The sequence below is a fragment of the Haliotis cracherodii genome, unplaced genomic scaffold (assembly GCF_022045235.1).
Source record: "Haliotis cracherodii isolate W230 unplaced genomic scaffold, xgHalCrac1.p SCAF_9, whole genome shotgun sequence".
NCBI lineage: Eukaryota > Metazoa > Mollusca > Gastropoda > Lepetellida > Haliotidae > Haliotis > Haliotis cracherodii.
In genome coordinates, this window is record NW_027266343.1 from 9,297,562 (window position 1) to 9,323,588 (window position 26,027).

The 26,027-nt window shown below is 41.7% G+C and overlaps 1 protein-coding gene across 1 annotated transcript; it reads left to right on the plus strand.

Moving 5' to 3' along the window:
• The first annotated feature begins 3,814 nt into the window (after positions 1 to 3,814).
• On the plus strand, positions 3,815 to 25,529 carry LOC139452114 (uncharacterized). Its single transcript, XM_071233436.1, has 6 exons — positions 3,815 to 4,012; positions 13,089 to 13,146; positions 14,639 to 14,714; positions 15,897 to 16,072; positions 17,643 to 17,735; positions 22,089 to 25,529. The coding sequence occupies exons 2-6, from the start codon at positions 13,107 to 13,109 to the stop codon at positions 22,796 to 22,798; spliced, it is 1,095 nt and encodes a 364-aa protein (XP_071089537.1). The 5' UTR covers positions 3,815 to 4,012; positions 13,089 to 13,106; the 3' UTR covers positions 22,799 to 25,529.
• The last annotated feature ends 498 nt before the right edge of the window (positions 25,530 to 26,027 follow it).

Sequence of the window (26,027 nt, forward strand, 5' to 3'; positions counted from 1 at the left end):
GATGACACTATACGGCCAGTGTTAAAGTTTGAACACGCCATCTTCCATCTTCAATATAGCAATGCAGCCAAGCTGGAATCCAATGTAAGATGATCAACATGTTTTCAGTTGAAAGACTAATGAGGGTGACCATTGTCATCCGAGTTGCGTCCCGTAGGCGTGCCCGCATCCTATCATTGTGGGTTCGAGCATTGATTATGATTCTTGATCTCCCTGCACCATCCATGTGAATTCCACCAAAGCGGTAAACGTCTTCATTTCTTCCCAAATTTAGCTGACACGCTTTGTTCAAAACAACATCAAGCACAACTCACTCATTAATTTTTCTCACTTTATATCGGGGCACGGGTGGCCCAGTCGCCTAAGGCGCCGCAATTGGCTGTGCAGAGTTACGTCCCTTGGGGACGCCACAAACTTATGATTGTGGGTTCCAATCCCGGTTTGCCCTGATTATGTTTCTAGGTTTGTCAGCACCATACCCGTGCTTGTGCGTTTGATTGAAGTGGTATACGTCTGAGACCTGCATCACTTCGGGCTTTCCTCCCACATTAAGCTGACACGACGTGATACAACTGGAATACTGTTAAAAGCGGCGTTAAACCCAACTCACACACTCATTATATACCAATCAGTTTAAACATCTCTCCCTTTATAGTACCGGTTTGCGATTTTTGATCGACAAAAACTACTTATGCGGTTGTATGATGAATGACCAAGTTATACTTTTGATGTGTAATAAGTTGACATAGTGACAAACATGGTCCACTTGTTGTCGAAGTCCGCAACTTGCTGTCAATCGCGGCCTGTTTTACTTTGGCTTTCTAACACTAAGCTGACAACTGTGATATTGTTTGTCTGTAAGTTTTGGTTTAACGCCGCACTCGATAATATTGCAGCTATGTGACGGCGGTCTGTAACTAATCGAGTCTGGACCAGACAATCCAGATATTGACATCATGAGCATCGATCTAGGTAATTGGGATAGGATGTCATGCACCAACCAAGTCAGCGAGCCTGACAACCCGAGCCCGTTCGTCTCCGTTTACAACAAGCATAGTCTCCCCTTACGACAAGCATGGGTTACTGAAGACCTATTCGACCCGGGATGTTCACGGGTCCGATATAACTGGATTTATGACACGAACAAAAGGCCTGATTCAAACCTGTTTGAAATGCCTATTGATGAATTACGGAGCTGAGCCGATCGTTGAAGCGTGTCCCGATTATCATGACAAACAAGCCTTTATATTTTGATTTAGTTGGATGCCTTTGAAGTATTATAATGTGGATGAATGTAATTGGAGCGTAAATTTGTCTATTTGATTTATATCCTGTGTTGAATCACGCGTGTGGGTGTTTGTCAAGAGCCATTATCAGCTGGACAAAAATCAACTAGAGAAAAAAAAACACATGCAAAACGTCGTTGTCACATGAATATCATGCATAAATATATTCCCACAGTGCATTGATGCATACTTCAGCGGCGTTCTCATAAATGACACAATAGCAATGAATAACACTGTATGAGTGTCAGACCCACCGCTTTGTGGGGCGTGTCACTATGTATGCACCCACATACACGTTAGCCTCACGACAAACCTATTTCGCAAACATTCAATGTTGTTCGACCACTCTGCCCGTTTACACTTGAGAAGATTGTGTTCATGTGGGTATGCCATTTGGTACACACGGTACACCCTAATAAAACATCAGTCAGTTTTCAGTGTCCAAGTAGCTGATGCAAGTTGGATGTTTTGTTGATGTATAGTTGATGTGTATGTTTGCTTGTTGTTAAACGCCTCACTCAGCAATATTCCAGCTATATGACGGCGGTCTGTAAATAATCCAGTCTGGACCAGACAATCCAGTGACTGACATCATGAGCATCGATCTACGCAAGTGGGATTGGATGGCATGCATCAACCAAGTCAGCAAGTCTGACCACCCGATCGCGTTAGTGGCCTCCTACGGCAAACATGGGTTGCTGAAGACCTTTTCTACCCCGGATCTTCGTGGGACCAAATCTCCGAATGTGATGCAATGTTGATGTGAACATCAGACATCACATGGGGAAAGGAAGGGTTACGTGTGTTTTCTTTGGTCGAGCGTCTGAGTTTGGTTGAACACCGTCTTGAACAGTGTTTCAGTGAGTGAGTGAGTTTTACGCCGCTTTTAGCAATATTCCAGCAATATCACGGCGGGGGACACCAGAAATGGGCTTCACACATTGTACCCATGTCGGGAATCGAACCCGGGTCTTCGGCGTGACGAGCGAACGCTTTAACCACTAGGCTACCCGACCGCCCCGAACAGTATTTCACTGTTCCAGTTATATCACAGCGTTTGTTAGCTTAACTGAGGACGAAAACGTAAAGCGATGCAGGTCTCCGACGTCAAGCCACGATCACGGTTATCGTGCTGACAATCCAAGAATCATAATCAGGGCGAATCGAGGATTCTCATCCACGACCATAAGCTCCTGGCACGCGCAAGGGACGCAACTCGGCAAGTTCATTGTGGCACCTTTGACAACCAGGTCACCCGTGTCCATGGTTCTTAAATCCATGATTCATTATCCACGGTTAAGCCAGAATCTATTATAAGAAGTATTTTCTATACTCCTCGATTTGTCGAAGGATTTAGTAGATTTCCAACAGTCCTCTTTTGAAAATGTATTCTCAGCGCAGCTAATTATAAATACTATTTCGAAATCGCCATTTGTTTACGAGGATATATATTTATACGCAAGTTAAGTTCATGCTAAATGTGTGCTTTGAATAATCCAGAATATTTGTGACAGATGTTTTTTGGGGAATATTTTCATGTCATTATTACTCTCCCAGTTACTTTATCAGTGAAGGCAGTTGGGTAGCCTTGTGGTTAAAGCGTTCACCCGTCACGCCGAAGACCCGGGTTCGATTCCCCACATGGGTTCAATGTGTGAAGCCCATTTCTGGTGTCCCCCGTCGTGATGTTGCTGGAATAATGCTAAAGGCGGCATAAAACAATACTCACTCACCTTATCAGTGAGTGAGTGAGTTTAGTTTAACATCTGTAACAGTTCAGGTAATAAATTCACGACGTGTCTGCTTCATGTGGGAGGAAACCCCGGAGCGACGCAGTTCTTAGTTGTTTTCCACTTTGGTAATGTACGAGCAGGTATCTGGTGCTGACAAACCTGGAAACATAATCAGGAAGAATCTGATCATAGGTTTCTGACACAATAATATTAATGATGAAGCTGGCGATCAGTGAATCCTTGCATGCCCACGGGACGCAACTCTGCATGGTAAATTCCGGCCCCATAGACCACTTAATTCAAATGTGTTTCGTAAGAAAATTCATTTAGGGTATTATTTTCAAAATGGCTATTATGTATGGAAATTCATTGTAAGGGCTCCGAACCCTCGGGCGTATAGGTGAAATTCTCTTGTGTCAATGTTAATGTGTCCCAAATAACGCCATTACTACAGTTCTTATCATGTTATTCCAGAACGGCAGATATACGTGTTATATTTGATCATAAAGCGCCCATTGTAAGGACCTGACCAGTCGGTCACAGTTTGGGTGTGCGTATGAATCACCTACATCGGTAAGGAAATATTATCCTACCGACAGAGACTGTGTATGGAGTCGCCGACGCTATCTATAGACGCAATAGAAACTGTGTAAGAATAGGTCCCTTTTCTCAAACATGTCAACAGACTTGGGTTTTCATAAATGAATAGCTTTATGTGTTACACCCTAGTAGACACATTATGATATGTCACCAAACAACTCACTTAGCTCATACAGCTCAAACAGCTTACCCAGAGCTGCTCCTATTGTACCTGTAGGGGTATTGCGGATATGTTAAACCGAATCGTTCAATCGGGCGACAGCAAGCCCCCCGAGAACGAGTTCTAATGTCCGCCAACTGAAACTGGCGTGTTTGTGTAGCTAATGAAGTGTCTGTTAGAAAATGAAACGTGACGGGATATACCGGAGCTAATCGTTACGGGACAAAGTCAAGGTAGGTTGTTTGTGTGTGTGTCGTGGAGGTCTTGGGATTCTGGACGCAGTGGAACCGCTGTTGACCACCGTGAAACACACGTACTGTTTCGGGTGTGTCATTCATGTCGTTAAGCGACTGGGACGGTAGGCGAGGCGTCATGTATTCAGTTAATAAACTCACGTCCGAGACTAGGGGAAATTAAGGATTGTGTGTGTGTATCTGTGATATGTGTGTGTGTGTGTGTGTGTGTGTGTGTGTGTGTGTCTGTGTGTCTGTGTGTGTGTGTGATGTTTGTATGTGTGTGTGTGTGTGTGTGTGAGGGAGAGAGAGAGTATGAGAGAGGATAGGATGTTCGATGTCCAGCAAGAGTAAAAAAAATACATACAAAAGGGAGAAAATGTATAACAAAATAGAAAATGGGGAAGTGGAGAGAGAGAGAGAGAGAGAGGGTGTGTGTGTATCTGTGTATATGTGTGTGTGGAGGGGGTGGGGGGGTGGGGGGGTGGGGGGGGGGTGGGGGGTGTGTTCCAAGCAATACACTAAAACCAAAAGTGATAAAAGAGTTAATGAATGAGTTGGTGTTATACAACTATATACTCAATCCCACTTCGACAGCACACGTTTATTTACCAACACCAACATCCTGTTATGACATGAAGAGTACATAGTTCGCCATCTTCTTCTTTGAACAGCCACAACACTGTGCACTGTTACTGTACAGCGCCTATGAGGGCGTGTTCTACATTATGGGTCCACGCCTAAAAGCTAATATTTGTTTGCTAGCATTCCGTAAGTAAAGTGCACAGCATCCATTCAAAGCTACGCTTGGGACGTCATGGCATGTTACTGTTTTGAGTCATCCCTGCCATGACAATATAACATACAAAACCCTTAAAGCTGTGAACAGCCCTCCGTCGTTTGCAGTCATGCTCCAACTAAATTTAGACACGCGACTGATACCTTGAGAAAAGAGATGCGTTTTCGCAATCGAACAGTGTTCGATAACAGGAGTTCCACCACACAATAGATAAATTGTTTCATCTTCCTGGAACTGAGATACATTGCCGTTGTGAGTGAGTGAGTGAGTTGGGTTTAACGCCGCCCTTAACAGTATTCCAGTTATATCACGGCGTGTCAGCTTAATGTGGGAGGAAAGCCCGAAGTGATGCAGGTCTCAGACGTTTACCACTTCGGTGAAACCCACGAGCACGGGTATGGTGCTGACAAACCTAAAAACATAATCGTGGCGAACCGGGATTCGAACCCACAATCAAAGGTTTGTGGTGTGCCCAAGGGACGCAACTCTGCACAGCGAATCGCGGCGCCTTAGACGACTGGGCCACCTGTGCCCACCACTGCCGTTGTGATCTGGAGAAGCGATACATATTTATTAATATAGAAGCTTAACGATACAACCTGTGGCTTTTCCAATGCTTACAAGAAACACATTTTCATATCATTTACAATATGTGCATGTTATGAATAGGCAGTAAACGTTTGCCACGCATGCATACAGGTTTGCAATGAAAGACGTGTACTTTTGTGAGTTGCGCCCTTAGTGGAACAAATATCCGAGTTCCTATTTCAGTGTGGTTTTAGTTTAAACATATTTTTGTTTCAAAAGAAATCTGGTTCGGTAAACAAGCAAAACTTGCATATGTAAATGCCTCTCCAGGTATAGTAACTTAGCAACAGCTGGTTATATATAAGATAGTGCTTAACTTAAACGTACAAAATGTAAAATGAAATACATGAAGCCAATACATTGAAGCCAGTGGTGTCTGTGAAGTAAGATAATGCCGTTTTCCATTATTACGTGCATAAAACTAAGCTACTGAAATCTTTTGTTTTTGGTAATGAAATCGTGAACTGATTGAAGAATAGTCATGTTTGTAGAACTGTTGACTGAACTACTGCCATGTAATATAGTTTTTAATTCATACCCATGTGTGTAGAAATACATTATGTTTCTGATATTATCGTATTTTTGACAGGTATAGATAAAGTGAATTGCATCTTCAAAGTGATATCCACAAGTGCAGTCTGATATGTCTGATACATGTCGTCTAAACTTATCAGCATTTACGTCACTGTAGCAGAGCCAAACGCGACAGTGGACAATTTGGCATGATCTATGACCGTATTTTAAGTAAAAATTATTAATGATTGTATCAAAACGATTAAACTTGTGGTTATCAACTGCTTCATGGGTTATGCTCATTAAGCGTACCAGAATCCTATGATCCTGGGTTCGAATCCCAGATTCGCCCCGATGATTCTTGGTTTGTCAGCACTATACTCATGTTGCCGTTGTATCAAACTGTTTACCGTCTAAGACATGCATCACTTCGGGCTAAGCTGGGCCCCGTCTCTAATATCACAATAAAGTTGACGACGCGCATAGGAAGCCGGGAACCAGCTTACACTTCGGGCTTCCTTCAATCGCTTATGCGCCGTGATATAACTAAAATATTGTTCAAAGGCATCACACATTATCCTACCATGAATTCATTCGTGACCAACTCGTGTTATTCCGGGACAAGCCGAATAGCGGCTCGTGCCCAGATCATGGCCATTTTTAGTGACCGTGCCCTGTCTTAGCGCAAACGGGCATACCTAAAACAGTTGTCATCTCGTTGCGTAAATTTCCCCATATATTGTATTTCAGATGCAATTTAAAGCACATCGGGAATTATACGGTATGATTGAACACATTTAACTGTGTCTTGGGTATATTCTTAGATGCAAGACATATGTTAAATCTAAAATTATTTCTGAGGGATTCTTTGATGAAGAACTTGAAATCATACGCGCATTCTGATTGGTTTGTCATATTTTCGCACATAACATTCATCGATAGGGGGACGAGTCTTCTTGCAGGTTACGGAAAGGGGCGAGTGGTGACGAATGCCATGAATTTGGAAAATACTCGATTTTGATTGGTCAGTCAGAGGTATCAAATCACAATAACCCTCTCTGAATGAAACATCCGATTTGACGGCCGCATCACCGCGGAAGCTGATATTTCGAATAGTAATTCTTTTCTTTCATTGTCAGTAGGCATTTTTAAAAAACTATATCTACAATTATAGGAAACAAATGCACAGTTGTGGTTACTACAATATTCAAAGCTTGTGTTGCAATATATTAAGTGCAAAAAAACACAATAGAAATCTGCAAAGAGAATGTATTTGAAGGTTCGAGGACAACAGAGAGCTTGCTGTGTGGCGCTTTTCTTTATTAATTGCCCGTGAAGAGATCACCCGTTTAATAAACATACAGCTGTATTACACATTGTGTAATACCAAAACGCGTGCTTGTGTACTCTCGGAACACGTTTCACGAACAAATATTGAAAGCTCTCAACATCTCTTGGCTTATTCAAAGACATTGCGTGTGGAGTTGATAGATCACTGAGAGGAGCTTATGCACACTCGATGACCCCAGCAACCTTGTTGCTAGGGTGACGTCACATGGCATTGTTTCGCCGATGGGTCTTGCAACAAAATTCCACAAATTACGTCATCGGGTATTGTGACGTTATTGTAAAGTTTGAGGTACAAGGCCCGTTCCACAAGGCGATCGTATTGTAGCGCAACGACAGTCGTTAGTCTAAGTTAAAGTATGTGAGTTGCGATAGTCTTAGCCCTACGATAATTTTGTGAATTCTAAAGGTGGACCGTTGTATGGTATTAAATTCATACCTTTCAACTTTTGACGTGTTTGAAGTATTATTCTGTTAAACTCAATTGGACTATGCCGTGGATCGTGTAGGTGACAGCTAGCCTATTCATACTCAACAGTATAATTCTAAAAACATTGTAAATGGCAAGTAATAAATAAAATACTAAACTCGCTCCCGTGTAAAACCAATTTTATGAAACTCGTGAATAGTTATGGTATCTGACGAGCTTTCGCTCGTCAGATACCAGAACTATTCACTCGTTTCATAAAATTGGTATTACACGGGAGCTCGTTTAGTATTCTATTTATATACGACTGTGACGTCATAGCTGTTGCGTCACGATGAGCGATATAGCGTCATAATGGTGACGTGCGATGTAGAACGAAATCTTTGCAATGCTTGCTTAGTTATATAGGCTGCCCACCTCATGTTAGCTTACGAAGATGCTGTGCAACATGTTTCCAGTGCCTGGCATAGGTTTGTGTGAAGTATTACGGTGTTAACAAACTGCTTCAGCATATTGATCGCCATATTTTGTTTAAAGGCTGTTGTGCGGTGACTCCGTAAATTGTGACCCCACTCACAAAACTGGATTCCACCTATGCAGCTTCACCTAACATATTTGCTAACACAAAGGAGTTCGCGTTTTATTTAGTCATGGTAGAATGGAGATAAACATACTGTGTTTAAAATGTAGAGCTAGGTTACCTGCAGATTTAACCGGGCTACATTTAACATATGCAAGTGCGGCGTTAAACAACAAACAAAGAAACATTTGAAACCTCACGATGCGCGTTCGGTTCGAAATTCAATTTAGCGCGGTAAATCTACAAGTTACCTAGCTCTACATTGAAAACGCAGTATGTGTATCACCTAGATATCATATATGTAAGGATAAACTGAATGTACTTAAAGCGTGAGTTGCGTGAGTTTATAGCAATTCAAACATGGAATGCAGAGATTACACATTCTTCTAAAGGTATCACATATCGCATATTTAAAACTGAACTCGTCCTTGAAAAGTATTTATTAGTTATCCCTTTCTCGTTGGCTGTAAAATTCCTTGTTTAGAACCTAATGCCACCACTTACCTATTGAACTAGGTTGGTGGCACAAAATCCCTGTCAATGAACGAACGTGTAAACTCTGCGACATGAGCGATGTTGGTGATGAATTCCATTATATTTTTGTCTGTCCTTTTTTCAAACCCCAACAGAAAATATATGTTCCAATTTCATATGCTAAAACCCCAAATATGTTTAAATTCAAAGAACTTTTTAATTCCAAAAAAATAAATGTTATTAAGAAACTCTGCACATTCTGTAATGTCATTATGAAAACTGTAAACTTTTCTACGTAAACCATCCCGCCATCTTGTGTATTTACTGGTTGCAAATTTGTACCTCATATGCCGAGGATCCCGGCCTGAGCGTAAATAAAGTTCTGTTCTGTTCTGCCCCCAGTGTCTTCTGCACTGTAACAAAACTATGGTTCCCAAATTCAAAGCAGGATCGTGACTTTGTACATTGAATGTCTGCAGGATTCAATACCGTTAGTGGGTCAGGGTGTCGTTGTACAAAGCGTGCTATGCGCTGAGGTGATCGCAGCCATACCTTACATAGACTATAACGACAGTCGTGGCGCTAAGATATAGTTTTGTACGATGGCGCCCAGGTGGTTTCAATAGTATATGCATGGCCTGGGTTAATGTGTCATCGGAACCACATTATTGTTGGTTTAAACATTTATTTTCACAAATGTGTGAAAATGGATTGGTAAACAAGTGAAGCGCTTATGTTAATACCGCTCCATTACACATAGGACATATTACAATAAATACATCAATGAAGGTTAGATGTAACAAATGAATTGTACGTGCCAAACTAGATGTGTATATATATACTACTCAAAAGAAGTAAAGGAACACCCGATTCTTTCAAATTACTATAGTTAATCTGTAATGCCATGACAGATTAACTTCTACAATTTGAAAGAACTAGGTGTTCCTTAACATCTTTTGAGTAGTATATAATAAATCTATTTGTTCATCGATCATTGTTCATCGACCACTTTCTAGGTTATATCTTAGACAACTGCATGCCACAATAGAGCTGGAATTATGCTGGCCGTGGTTTAAAAAAATATTCTGTCTGGTTTAACAGTTATTTGAGCTGGATTTCGGGAAACGGTAGTGCCCTTAATTACGACGATGCCTGAACAGTGAGGGAATGAGTTTGGTTTTACGCCGCTTTTAACAGTATTCCAGTTATATCACGGTGTGTCAGCTTAATGTGGGAGGAAAGCCCGAAGTGATGCAGGTCTCGGACGTTTGCCACTTCAGTGAAACCCACAAGCACGGTATGGTGCTGATAAACCTAGAAAACATAATCGGGGCTGACCTGGATTCGAACCCACAATCATAGGTTTAGACGCCTTAGACGACTGCCCCCCCCCCCCCCCCCCCCCCCCCCCCCCGACCCCCGATGTGTAAGCAAGTCAACAATGTGAAGACGTTAGAAGCAATACTTTTAAGTCACGTGCCATAACGGTTTCAACAGTTACTGTAGCTCATTACACAACAGAGTACGATTGATAGCCCAGTGGCAAAAGTGTTAGCCCGTCACGGCGAAGACCTGGGTTCGATCTCCATGTTCAGGGATCCGACTTGACACAAGCCGCTTGACAGAGTTAGTTTGCCTAACATAAAGGTATCCTGAACCGTCCTTATAAGTAATTACTATTCGAGTTTATCAATAGTTCCGGCAGATGCCTCCCTCTTAGAGGGGGGCACGGGTGGCCCAGTCGTCTAAGAGAGCCGCGATTCGCTGTGCAGATCTGCGTCCCTTGGACACGCCAGAAACCTATAATTGTGGGTTCGAATCCCGGTTCGCCCCGATTATGTTTCTAGGTTTCTCAGCACCATACCCGTGCTCGTTGGTTTCATCGAAGCGGTAAACGTCTGAGACCTTTCGGACTTTCCTCCCACATTAAGCTGACACGCCGCGATATAACTGGAATACTGTTAAGGGCGGCGTTAAACCCACCTCACCCACTCACTCACTCTCTCTTAAAGTGTGGGTTCGAATCCCGGAGGGGACTCAACCCAAAATAAAGTACTAGAATTTGTACTTCAAAATTCTAAAATGGCATTGTGTATTCATACAAAGAACAAGTCCCAAGACAATCCTATCCGGAACTGTTTAAGGAGAACATGTTCACGGACGCTATCGCCAGAACACAGCATATCCTGCCACACCGGTTACACGGCTTTTTTTTTATAAACTCATTCATTTTGTAACAAGTCTTGGGCTCGTGTCACATAGATGCAAACGAATGTTTAGTAATAATCTATTCGCGTACTACCAAAACCTGTTATTCATATCACTTGACATGCGGGTAGCTGGAACGCGCAGTCAAGGACTATTTTACCCCCAAGGAACCCTTTAGTCTTAAACCATCCATGCGTGCGTCGTTCACATTGAGGAAGGCTTCTGACAAATAGTGCACGGACTGTGTATACCTGGTAATGAATAAGTGATGATTCATGGTATAAGACCTGCGTTATTTTTGTTAGTTTCTATGGTGACGTCACACATGACCACACATGTGTCAATGCATGAGACATGTAGATACGATGTAGTGTGTTGATGCTGGTGGTGATATCGTGCTATGAAGCAGTATGTATATTTTGTTACTCAGATGAGGTGAGGTGAAATGGGATTTTCTAGCTAGTTTGAATACATGACACTTTGTTTATGGATAGCATATAGATATTTCTTATATTTGTACATTAATCCTATCCCATCGGCTTTGTCATCATATTGTTATCATTGTACATTAATCCTATGTCATTGGCTTTGTCATCATATTGTTATCATTGTACATTAATCCTACGTCATTGGCTTAGTCATCATATTGTTATCATTGTACATTAATCCTACGTCATTGGCTTTGTCATCATATTGTTATCATTGTACATTCATCCCGCCTCGTGTTCTGTAAACATCACGATATATATAAAGTACTCATATATGTGAACGTACTTAGGATTCACCTGACGAAGGAGGAAGAATAGCTCTGAAAGTCGTACAAAGAATAGAAGTTGCTATCCATGTGTCATGTATTCATGTTCTCACAAGATCGAAATGCCTATTAAAAACATTACAGCTGTTTTATTCCACTTATATATATAGGGACATGCAAGCGACATGCATGCGCGCGCGCGTGCGCGCGTGCGTGCGTGTGTGTGTGTACTAGTCCGGATGAATGCCGACTTTATAGTGCCAGCCCAGTGAGATACCATGCCGCAGGTTAACATGAATACAAGGTATACTAACTCCGAGCCGACCAGTCCTTGTTTTAGCACTTTAATGCCGAACAGCAAACCATCTATTAACATATTTTGGTGTAACGCGGTCAGACGATCGAACCACAGACCTTCTGCTGGGGCAGGGTGTTGGTGTAGGTGTGGGTGTGGGAGTGGGTGGGGCGGTTGTACTGCACAAACAAGGGCGGATCCAGCATGTTTAAAAGGGTGTGGTCAATAATATCAACATTCTCTATCAGTAAATTTAATTTTACTGCCTGTGCAGACAAGATACTACATTTTGTCCCCCCCTCCTCCCCACCCCCAACACACACACGTACCCATCCCCCACACCTCCGTCTGAATCCGCCTATGACAGAGTAGGTACAGAAGACTGCAAGATTACAACGTAGCTGGATGTAACCATCCACGTTGTAAGTGTATGCGGATATGGACGTGTTATCAACTATTTCATGTGTGTACTGCGGATGTCAATCTGAACAGTATTCAGTTAAATCACGGCGTATCAGCTTGATGCCGCAGTGACGAGCAATGGATTTAATTTGGCAGACATGGCATTAGAGGAACCTGGGATTCGAACCAAGAATCAGTGTGGTGGCACAAGCTCCACAGCGATAGCGCGAGTGTAACGAAGGTATCACGCGCTTGGAAAGAGCTTGGTATTGGCACGGCTAAGGGGCGCAACTCTAGAGGTCTTACTCTTTAACTCACTGTACAGAGTTGTGTCCCTTAGCTGACGCATACATTCACTCACTATCCAACCGTCCAAGTTGTTGTTGTTGTTGCTGTTGTTTAATGCACTTAGCAATATTCCAGCTATATGACGTCGGCCTGTAAATAATCGACTCTGGACCAGATAATCCAGTCGTGTGGGTTGCTAAAAACCAAATCTGACCCTGATCTTCACAGTAGTCTTGTGTATACTTCGTTTCTTAACATCAACAAAGATTGCGTTCTGAATGAAGTTCTTATATATGTTCTAAAAAAGACACTTGTTGATTTGCTGTGAATAAATGCAATATGATTCGTCCTGTTTCAGCAAGTTTAATATAGATTAACCCTAAACTGTTGATTTGTTTCAGATATAATAACCGCTAGCAATGGATAACGGTGGTACCACTGTTGGTGGTGTTAAGCTGGGTGAGTATGTACATGTATATTGATGCGGGATGGTCACTGCAAACCCTTGCATCTCAAACTGATGGGGCGGTCGGGTAGCCTAGCTAGTGGTTAAAGCGTTCGCTCGTCACGCCGAAGACCCGGGTTCGATTCCCGACATGGGTACAATGTGTGAGGCCCATTTCTGGTGTCACCCGCCGTGATATTGCTGGAATATTGCTAAAAGCGGCGTAAAACCATACTCACTCACTCACTCACCCAAACTGATAATTCTAGCATTAAAAGTGTTTCACAATGGTTTATCGTTTCATTAAGAACTATATTTTGAACCTTGTAATATTGACCTTAATACGTATTATAAAGTCGATATATATATTCGAAAGAATGTATGAACGAATTCAAAGATAAAATCATTACAGATGAGTGAGGGATGTTGATGTCTGTTTCTTGTAACTCTGGTACATCACATCTCTAGATACCACAGTTCTAACAAGACGTACTCAGTTATTATAGTTCCATTTGAAGCAAGGTCGCAAATCACAAATTGAGTCACTTTGTCACATGTATGCTGAGAATTCACGCGAACATGTCTTAGGTACAAGTGAAGCTTTCTGTGTGGCCGAGTGCTCATATGTTCTAACTCATTGTGTAAAGTTACGTCCCTTAGACAAGCCAGAATCTGCTTGTTGAATCACAGTTTTCCATTCGGTCCATGAGCACTGTATCAGTTCTCGTGGACTTTATCAACGCCTGTGTGATCGCGAGATTTCCTTAATCTGTCTTTGAGCCCACACTCACAGTGTGTTAAACCTGATCACTCGTATAATTGCATCAGTTTAAGAACGATTATGATGACAACATCACCTAAACTTTTTCATCAGCAGTTGCATGAACCGTTGTAGTATTTACCACTCAAAATAAGGTGAGGCACCCGATTTTTTCAAATCATTATAGTTAATGTTTCATGTCACACCATATTCTTTCCACGACCTCCCGATTCTTTCAAATCATTATAGTTAATGTTTCACGTCACGACATATTCTTTCCACGACCTCCCGATTCCTTCATATCACTATGGTTAATGTTTCATGTCACGACATATTCTTTCCATGACCTCCCGATTTTTTCAAATCATTATAGTTAATGTTTCATGCCACGACATATTCTTTCCATGACCTCCCGATTCTTTCATATCACTATAGTTAATGTTTAATTCTTGACAGATTAACAACAGTAATATGAAAGAATCGGATGGTCCTTTACTTCTTTTGAGTAGTATACATGCTGCGCCTTAACGTGTTCAGTGTGTGAGTTAAGTATTGCGTTTCACTGCACTCAGCAATATTTTTTATACGGCAGTCTTTTGTCAACTTAGTCGGGCTAGATTAAGTAGTTGCTTACAACGTGAGGTGCGATCCACGTCGTTTGGGTACGGTGGAACCCATGAACCCGGCAATATCTAATATCCCACGAGCTCTCATGATCCATCAAATATTCTTTCTATATCTTCCAGAGACAATAGTGTACATTGGTATAGCTGCCGATGTCGTGCTGGCTGTCGTGGTGGGGGTCCTCATCGTCTGGTGGAGGTAAGCTCTCCCTCGTAAAAGAACGAGATCAATCAGATATCAAACATACATTATGGCGATGTTCGACAGATCCGGATTTGTTTTACGTACAACCCTTGATGATCCGGGGTAGAATAGGTCTTTAGTAACCCATGCTTGCTGTGAAAGGCGACTATGCTTGTCGTAAAAGGCGACTAACGGGATCGGGTGGTCAGGTTCGCTGACTTGGTTGATGCATGTCATCGATCCCAATTGCGTGGATCGATGCTCATGATGTCAATCACTGGATTGTCTGGTCCAGACATGATTAATTACAGACCGCCGTCATATAGCTGGAATATTGCTGCGTGCTCATTAGAAAGTAAACCAACAAATCTATTAGAAGAGCTGTATTACAGACCTACAAAATGTATCTTGTCTCGAGGCCCTGATGTAAACTGCAGTCATCATCTGGTGGTACGACAATATTTCTTCATTTCATTCTCCCTAAGAACCACAATATAATGTGAAAATTTGATATCTGTTATCGAAAAGTTAACGAAGCTGCGGTCTTTGCATCTGTTTTTCTTGGGGTCGTCCGGTAAGAAAACTCTGCCCCGGCTTCTGTGGGACATACAGCGCATTTATTCATCTCCCATATGCTTCAAATCACCACACCAATCGCTACCTTTCTGACCTACCTCCAAATACAAATACATGTACTTTATTCAATCAAAAGTGAAATTTCAATACGGTTTTTCAGATCGAAATCGAAAACCAATAGGGGTTTTAAAAAACAAGATGGCGACCTTCTCAAAACCACCAACGTTTCTTGTTTTTTTTTACAGGGAATCCATATTCAATGTTCACTTTAAGTGATCCGGTAAATTCCAATTGTATTGTGGTTTGTGATCACAGAATGCATCCATCCTTTTCCAAAAAGCTGTATCAGCCCCTGGGAATTTTTCTAATCATATAGAGGGGTGGTGGGGTAGTCTAGTGGTTAAAGCGTTCGCTCGTCACGCCGAAGACCCGGGTTCGATTCTCTACATGAGTACAATGTGTGAAGCCCATTCCTGGTATCCCCCGCCGTGATATTGCTGGAATACTGCTAAAAGCTGTGTTAAATAATAATCACTCACTCTAATTATATAGACACATGTGTAATATAGACAAACTTGAACTGTATCACAAACGCAATCCACGTGCTTCCTCTGTCTTCAGGAACAATTCCAAGAAAAGAAGGGACGCGAAGATACAGGCATATCGAGATGCTGCTGCGGACTCCAGATCGGACTTCGCCGACGACGGGTCAGTGACCCCACGACAGGTGGACAGACCCCCTGACCAGGTACAAGGCCATCAACAGCTAGCTGGGGAGCGAGTGGCCTCCCGGTCGGGTAAGTGGAACTGAACCGTTTGTTTCTATACGCCTTAACAATGGCTTGTGTAGCTGCACCTTCCTCCCAGGTCCAGGGTCAGCAAGCTGATACATAGATTGAACATCGCTTTGGCCAGTTGAGCTTCTGCAGTGCCTCGGCTCTGGTCATCTGTTTTTTTATACAATATACTGAACAAATACTTGATTTTATTTCCACATTGGTTCAAGGAGAGTACCTTATTCCTTCTGCTAAATCGGGTCATAATAGTTGATCAAATATCACAAATAATAAAACATTTTAAAGCTTGTTCTGACGACGATAACTTGATGATTGTACCAAATTTCACTCAGAGATGCAAGTGAGTCCCTTGTAGGCAGATAAGCTCGATAACCAGCCAAATGGGTCAATCATGGATTTAATATTCCAAAAATGCTGAGTTTATATTATCATTCGACATATTGTGAGGGCTTGACACGCCCACCCGAGCCCTGGTTCTGTTGATTTCTGCGGATGTTGTAGGGGAATGACGGAGGTAGCTTTGATATATTGTACTACATCTTTGATTGACTTTGTAGCAGTTGGGTACCGCGCTAGTGTCTGCTCTATAAGGTCACAGCTGTGTAAGGGGCGGTCGGGTAGCCTAGTGGTTAAAGCGTTCGCTCGTCACGCCGAAGACCCGGGTTCGATTCCCGATATGGGTACAATGTGTGAAGCCCATTTCTTGTGTTCCCCCCCCGCCCCCCCCCCCCCCCCCCCCTCCCCCGTGATTTTGCTGGAATATTGCTAAAAGCGTCGTAAAACCATACTCACTCACCCACAGCTGTGTAAACCAAAAAACTGTCTTCTACACAAGTTGCTTGTCACTGATAAAAAATAATTACTGTGTTCTGAATTCATAGCCATTTTCCACTTCAAATATTTTGTTGTATGTAAAAAATACTGAATAGAATATATTATTGACACAACGTCAACAGAAAGTCAAAACATCATTAAGTAAAAAAAAATTAAATACGACAAAATTAGTCTTTGCAGAGTCTTTTTCTTACAGACATATTTATTTAAAAGCAAAAATATTGTACCGAGTCCTATTTAGTTTTTTACAAAATGGACAATGAACCACATGCTCTGACAAATAGGGGTTGAAGACTATAGTGTATTGTTACTCAATGTTTTACATTGTAACTTTGTTTGTTGTTCAACGCCGCATTCAGCAATATTCCAGCTTCACACATTGTACCCATGTCGGGAATCGAACCCGGGTCTTCGGCGTGACGAGCGAACGCTTTAACCACTAGGCTATCCGACCGCCCCACAAGTTTATTCGAATTTGGTAAACTCACTTGTTGGAATTTAAAGAAAGCCACCGACAGAGCCAAAAGGCTGAAACACCTAACTTAGCATGTGACCTAAATACTTCTTAATGACTCGATTATTTACAGACCGCCGTCATTTACCTTTAATTTTGCAAAAACAAATAAAGAAATATCAAATACTGTGCTAACCATATTTCGTTCAGTCTTCAACAAAGTATATAATTTGGATATTCTGAATATTCTCCAAAAACTATTTTGGGGTGATAATTTTATAGTTCATCGAGACATGCGAATCGGGAACATCGAACGTGGCCTTTATCAAAACGGGGCTGTGGCGTGGTCGTTGCATTGTGTACACTCCGGTGAAGGTAAGTACATAAATAGTCGTTCTTCTAGGATTAGGTCTAGGTTTAGGACCAAGAATAGGATTAGGACTCTAGACTTAGTCGTTTGCCTCATGTACACGTCACTACAGTACCACTTTTAGGTCTCACGAAATAATTTTCTTATAATTAATGGCATTAAAGTTGGACCGTTGTATGTCAGATTTACGGAATATCCAAACTATGGGATTCCACATTAAACAGCGCATGTCATAATTATGGTTAATGGCAAAGAGTGCTCTTTCATCTTGGATGTGCATAAGTATGTTTGGCGATTCGTGCTTTATATTGGCTTACTAAAATGATATAAAACGTTTTATACCCTGGACACATTATTGATTGTTATTTATTATGCCTTATATTGGTCGTGTGTTTTGTGATGCTTATGAACAGTATCTTGTGATCAACGTCGTTGAACTTTTCGTTCGCATAAACAATTCGCATATTTTTATACTTGGCAGGAAAATGCTTTTTTCTTGGTTCTCGGCTTCTCGTCTTATAGAGAGTTGGTCTAGCTACAGAAGTATATACGTTAGTCAGTCGTTTAGCACTAAGCGTTGTTGAGCCATGGATGCGAGGTGCTGATAGTTCAATTTGGGACGAACTCTTTGGCGTAATCGTGAGAGGTGGGGGTGTTAGTTTGGGGGTTGGGTCCGGTGCGTGAGGCGTGTGTTTGGTGTGGGTGTGAATGGGGTTGTTGGTGTTGGTGTGGGTGGATGTGGATGTTGGTGTGGGTGCGGGTTTGGGTGTGGATGGGGTTGTTGGTGGGGGTGTGGCTGTGGGTGTGGTTGTGGGTTTGGGTGTGGATGGGGTTGTTGGTGTGGGTGTGGGTGTAGGTGTGGGTGTGGGTATGGATGTGGGTGTGGATGTGGGTGCGGTGGGGGTGGGTGTGGCTGCGGATGTGGGTGTGGGTGTACGTGCGGGTGAGGGTGTGGGTGGGTGTGGATGTGGGTGCGGGTGTGGCTGCGGATGTGGGTGTGGGTGTACGTGCGGGTGTGGGTGGATGTGGGTTTGGGTGTGGATGGGGTTGTTGGTGTTGGTTTGGCTGTTGGTGTGGGTGCGGGTGAGGATGTGGGTGCGAATGTGGATGGAGCTGTTGGTGTGGGTGCGGATGTGGATGCGGGTGTGGGTGTACGTGCGGGTGCGGGTGTGGATGTGGATGTGGGTGAGGTAGGGTGTGGGTGCGGGAGGGTGTATGATCATATATATAAAGACCAGGGAAAAACTACGACAACAGGGAAGGAAATATGCATTCCTTACATCTATAAAACAGTATATGGAGAGAAAGATTCAGCACGACAGTTAGGCATTCCCAACACGCCTGGCATTGCTAAAATTATCCCGGTCGGCCGATGAGCGTATATTCAAATTTCATTCTCAACTCCCTTAGGATTGTACAACCATTGTTGATTGTCAGGGTACCCGAACCGTTACACATTACTGAAATATATTTGTAATACATGCACTTTGATTAATGTTAATATATAACCAATGTCAAAGTCTTCTCTTGTGTGAACGTTTTGTGCACTTTAATCTTTTGTAACAGCCCATGATTTAGTTATTTTTTTACTAATCATAGCAGTCAGACATATGTATGCTCATTATACATTTGTCAATATAGCTTACAATCCTTAGATAACTTGTTGAGATTGTGTACATAAAAGAGCGATCAATGTGTTATTAAACGTGCGGTCAAGGCGTATCTGTTTCAGTTAAAACGTATTATCAGTTATTGTGTAGAAAACCTGAGATGTTTACAACACCTGATTCAGTAGACAGTATACGTAAAATCCGAAAGGTTTGCCTGATATTTTAGACATAATAACTGAATTTAGATAAGTAAGAATATGATATTCAACAATCAGGTATTATACATACATCATTCGACGTCATAAGGGCCAATGGCGCTCTCAAAATTAGAAATAGGGGGCTCTTATTAGAATGTTATTTTGGTGAAAACAGAGTTGAAAGATAAATTTCGTGGTTTATGCTGACAGCCTGAAATGTTTATGTATGACAGATACATTTTTCCCGAATTTAATTGCCCATAAATAAGGGTGCATAAAACACACAATTGCGTATCATACGCGAATGAATAAGTCTTGTGTACATTGATCAATCGGAACGGGTGCTAATTGGGATTGTTCACTAGCCAATGTATTTACAAATATCGCCCGTGGGCGCTTATTAGAGCGGGGCGCTTATTACGTCGAATCCGGTAATAGCTAAATATACGTTCAACTGTAAGATATGTGAACGAGCGGTCAAGGTGTCTGCACCTTACGATCGTAAGAAACAGCCCTTGTTCAACAGAACCCAGTCACATTGCCTTCAAGATTGGTCTTCCTATATCACGGAGGTAACGCTGTCCGTCACGTCATTATGGTTTGTAAAGACTGGGGTCTTTTAAGTGCCCCACGAAAGAAAGAGTGAGTGAGTGAGAGAATATTGCTTTACGCCGCATCAGCAGCCTTGCAGCCATTCGCGGTGACCCGACCAAGGAGGACAGTTGCCCAGATGTCGAGCTGCTGAAGATGACAATGACCCGAAAGAAAACCCTTTAGATTGATTGAAACGTAAACCGAAAGAATTAACCTTTGCTTAATCATATCCCAATAATAACAAAAGAAAAACAAACTTCTATGTACGGTAATCAGTCGTATCACAGGTAGCGAGACGTCATTCGACCTTGGTCTTCAATTCCGCCATAAATGGGAGAAGGCAATTTTAGGAGCTATTGGAACATCTATTTTCTGAGGTGTTTTTTTATTATTTAATAGTGCAGTGATTAATTCTGGTACCAAGAGGGTTAAGGTTTCTACCTTAACGTGGAAGGTTGAGGCCTGTTGCAATTTATCGGCTCAGTCTACCCTCCATCTGCAATCTAGGGAGTGTTGTCTCCTCAAAATCAAAGACGCTTTCTACTAAATCTTTGCACTGGACTGCTTCCACCTTATTCGCGGTGACCCAACCAAGGAGGACAGTTGCCCAGATGTCGAGCTGCTGCAGATGACAATGACCCGAAAGAAAACCCTTTAGATTGACTAAAACGTAAACCGAAAGAATTAACCTTTGCTTAATCATATCCCAATAATAACAAAAGAAAAACAAACTTCTATGTACGGTAATCAGTCGTATCACAGGTAGCGAGACGTCATTCGACCTTGGTCTTCAATTCCGCCATAAATGGGAGAAGGCAATTTTAGGAGCTATTGGAACATCTATTTTCTGAGGTGTTTTTTTATTATTTAATAGTGCAGTGATTAATTCTGGTACCAAGAGGGTTAAGGCTTCTACCTAAACGTGGAAGGTTGAGGCCTGTTGCAATTTATCGGCTCAGTCTACCCTCCATCTGCAATCTAGGGAGTGTTTTCTCCTCAAAATCAAAGACGCTTTCTACTAAATCTTTGCACTGGACTGCTTCCACCCTATATCATGAATGAGGGGTCTGATGTGAAGGTGGTGGTAAAAATGGGGTTCAAGTACCATCTTTTACCGTCTTTTTGACGCGACCGGGAATCGAACCCCCGACCTTCCGATCTCCGGGAAGACACTCCTCAAGACCACGAACGCGGCCCTGTTGTATGAACCCAGTCGACATGGCCGTGTTGATACAGTCTGACGCCATGCTTGTTTACATCACTTTGCAAATTACCTAAGCCGACATATGACAATGCGATTGATTGGTCAGTTGTTCAGCAAAACCAGGAAATTTTCAAATAAGTTGTCTGCCCTTTACCTGATACCTTGTGGGCCGTTTAATAATAATTCTATCCATTTCAGGTATAACTTCGAATTTCCGATATCTTCAACAGCGTATGCCTAATAGTGTTACACACATGCATTACATTATGTTGTAGGTCACGTTAAGTCTTGTTGTTTGATCACTATTTTTAACTGTGATTGATCAGCTATTGATGCATTAAGTTAAACATGTATCTACCTTGCGCAGACGCCCCCTTCCATTCAATTCATTAAGCTCTTGGAACAATTAATGTCTATTCATTGGTAATATATTGTAGATCTGATCTGGGAAAAGAGTCTTTGACGCTCATATCAGATGAGAAAAACAAACTATTCGGCATTTTTAATCTAAAAAAGATGAAAAAAACGTCTAATGAGTATTTATGTATTCTATCAGGAGTGAGTGAGTGAGTGAGTATGGTTTTACGTCGCTTCTAGCAATGTTCCACTAATATCACATATTCGAACCCGGGTCTTCGGGTGGACGAGCGAACGCTTTAACCACCAGGCTACCCGACCGCCCCTATTCTATCAGGATCTTTGAAATTATATTCATCAAAAACGGAAGTTAACAAACTGTTTTTATGTTTGCAGTTCGCACAGAATTCACAGAGGTGGAGGAAGACTTTGGGTTTCTGAATGATAATCAATCCGGAAAAAGTCAGCAGAGTGGTCATGTGGTGTCCGGACCTCCACCCCACGTGATCGGCGCTGCAGACACCCGTGTGTCCTTTCATGAGGCCATTAACTCAGAAAACCAGGAAGATGGAGCATATACCGTGGAGAATGACGAGAGGGTGGTCCACAACCCACTGTCAGCATCCCGTAAGTCTGCAAACGCTTTCGAGGAGGAAACCACAGAGGAACATGAAGTAGCGAAGTCGGTTTACTACACCTACAACGACCCACCGACACTCGAAACACCACAAGACCTCGTGGAGGGTGATGAAGCGGATGCCCCTTCATCCCTGGACTATCTTGAACCTCTTCAAACCTCAGCAGCTTATGAGGAGGAGGAGGAGGAGGCCCGGGAATCGGTAGCATCAGAGGAAGCGTATTCCCCACCATCACCGCCCCCTCCACCTCCACCTCCACTTTCGCAAGAGGATGAGGTGGTATTTATGAATGAAGAGTCGACTAACCACTACTACTCTTCTCTTGATAGCCAGGCCAAGGCGGTTGAAACTGAAGTTGAAGAGGTTCGGTTCCACGATATGGCAGAGTGGTCCAAGATGAACTTTGGATATGAGGAGCCTGAGAAACGTTATATCATTCAGCTGGAGGACAGTACTGATGTCATGTGAGATGCTGACATACTGCACGTCATGGTCTTTTGTAGTAACATACATGTATAATATACTCCATTCCACAGTCACCTGTGAATGCCTACGGGCCCTTTGCAGTGTAAAAGGGATGCTTGCTTATTTGAATAATCAATGAAATGAGTGTTATAGTATAGACGTAGTCAAATTAGCTCAGTAGTATAGACGATGGGGGTACTGGTTCAGCTGAGGCAGTACCCCCATCGCCTATACTACTAGCTCTGTTCCGCGCATGAAGTTTGAATGAACCCTACTGTTTCATTACTATGTCACATGTTGCACAATTTGTAATCTAAGCGCTCATTGGTCCAAGCACTTGCTGGTTTCTCTATCGCTGGTACCAGTCAGTGGATTGGTTTGGTGGTTAAATTTAGCGACTATCCAGAGAAGACAGACAGACAGATATTTTATTTACGTCTCACTGTGTGTACAGGCATACATAAATACATTGATAAAACATTTTTCAAATATACACACACATTTCTTTTTGGAATTATGAGAGACTAAATCTAAAATATATACAACATAATTAATCTGAAAATAAAAAGGTATTAAATACAATAGCTAAAAGTAGATGCACCCATTTCTATGTGCTATATAAAAGACGATGCCTGACAACAATATTTACTAAATCAATAGAAGAGAACAAATAACATAGTTTATCAACATCACTAAAATCATAATAACTTTCATTCATCTCATATGCAGTACATTCCATGGCATGTCTCAGATCATCATATACAGGACATTTCAATATAACGTGGGGATCATCTTCTGTCTCATTACAACAAGCGCCTGTAAATTTTCACAGGTGATGGAGGAAGGTCGTGTATACACAACCATGAATGAATATAACGATGACTGCACATATGTTTGTCGGTACACACATTGTCTGTGTTCTCGCAGGAGGGTCGTATTGCCAAACAACATTTGTCAAAGAGGGCTGATTATGTCTGAACAAAGGAGTACTTTACTGTACGGATTTCAAAACTCAAAAGATTGTTTGTCTCGTAAAACTTTGCCATCAACATTTGTGCTTCCTTTGAACGTGAAGGTCTCGTCGAGTCAACAAAGTCTTTATTGCTTAAGTATTACATGAAATGTGTATGAAAGCAATCATATAAGTTGTAGCTTCTAACGGAGGCAATAAGGTTTTGTGTTCGCTGTGTGTTGTTGTGTACCCTGAGCGGATGTCTTTCGTTGAGGTTGAGACGCAAAACGTTTGTTGCCCGAGTAACATTTGAGCTCCACACTACGTACGTCTCAAGTCAATATTAACATACAGTAAACTACGGTTATAACGAACACGCTTATAACGAACTGACGGATATAACGAACTTCTTTTTTGGTCCCGACTATTTGCTGTAGTTATGCTGTATATATGCTTATAACGAACTACGGTTAAAACGAACTAAAATTAGTAGTCCCTTTGAGTTCGTTAAAACCGTACTTTACTGTACATTACGCAACGCCGTTTCACTGTAAGGAGCTTGGTATGTCTGTTGCAATGACAGAAGGATTTTGTTTTCATTTGTACTCCGCTATTGCTGGGGGACATTGGAATACTTACCATCATTGACGAATAAATTCAAGTATTTCACATATAAGGTAAAATAAAGATGCCAACATACTGGCAATAGAACACCATGGTGGTTCTTACAGTCAACTACTGATATAACGAAGTGTATTGAAAAACGGATATACCGAACCTGACTATAATCCGAGTGTGTAACAAATGTTAGGGGTTCGTTATAAGATTTAACGAGTGTCACACGTGCAGCCAGTTACGCGGTCAGGGCTTGATAATTAGGTTTTGGTAAATAACACGATAGCATTTGGATGTGAATAACGAATATTCAGATATAACGATTTCAGAGTTATTTGAAGTTTGTTATATCTGTGGTTGACTGTATAAGTCGATGGTAAGTTTTGTTTCTTAATTTGATTAGCAGCTATCAGAGTTAAGCTTTATGGAATAATATATACAATAATCAGAAGGTTCGTGATGAGGTCGTGGTGGGAATACTTTTGATCAGATTATAGAGCTTCTATGTCAAGTATTATATAATTTATAACCATGTTTACTGTATATTTGTATATATCCATTTAAAGGCCCTAACGTTGACCTTATTGTCAATCGTTAATAGAACGCAATCAACAGGTATGTTGTCAACAAATCATGGTGTACGATCATTCTTGTTCTTATATAAACATCCGCATTGTTTTGTTTTTAAAATTAGCTGTAAGTAATTGGATTTTGTATGCTTTGAAATCAAATATGGATCGATAGTTTAGTCTGGATATAGCTGGAATACTGTTAAAAGCGGTGTGAAACTTAACTCACTCACTAATTAGCCAGTGGAGGTCGGTCTTGTAGCCTCGTGGTTAAAGCGTTCGCTCGTCATGCCGATGGCACGGGTTTGATTCCCGACATGGGTACAATGTGGAAAGCCCATTTCTGGTATCCCCCGCCGTGATATTGCTGGAATATTGCTAAAAGCGGCGTAAAAAACATTTTCACTCACTCATTAGCCATTCGAACATTTGATATTATGTTGGATCTGGGGTTAGATTAAATGGTCACCCCCTTAATAGATGTTCAACCTAGACAAAGGAGCTATGTTTAGAGTGTAGGTACAACGTTCCCCTTGCTGAATCTATAAGAATATTTTTTGTACTTTTTATATTGAGAATAAAAATGTTCTATGCTTCATTTTTTTTTCGTTTTTCAAGACTGGGTCATTGAAAACTGTGTAAATGTATTTTTAATGACAGGAGAGAGTCATTTGTTTTTATTTTCAACCAGACAAACAGTGCAGACAGAACAGACAAACAGTGCAGACAAAACAGACACAGACAAGACAAACAGTGCAGACACAACAGACACAGACAAGACAAACAGGCGGACAGTGATATGCGCATAATAACAGTACAGACTTAATACAAACAAACAGTACAAGCGGACAGTGATGTACTCTACATACAGCACACACACACTAGAAACAGTACAAACAGTCCATACACACAGTACTGAGAATACAGAAACAATACAAACAAGCAGAAGAGATTGTACAAACACAATATGACAGGGTTGATTTTCTGTTTGAGAATAATATTTTTCCGGCTAACGGCTGCAATTTGTATACCACGACACAAATTATTTTGTTCTCGCAGTTTTAGGAACTGATTTGATTAAGTACCAGAATTGAGT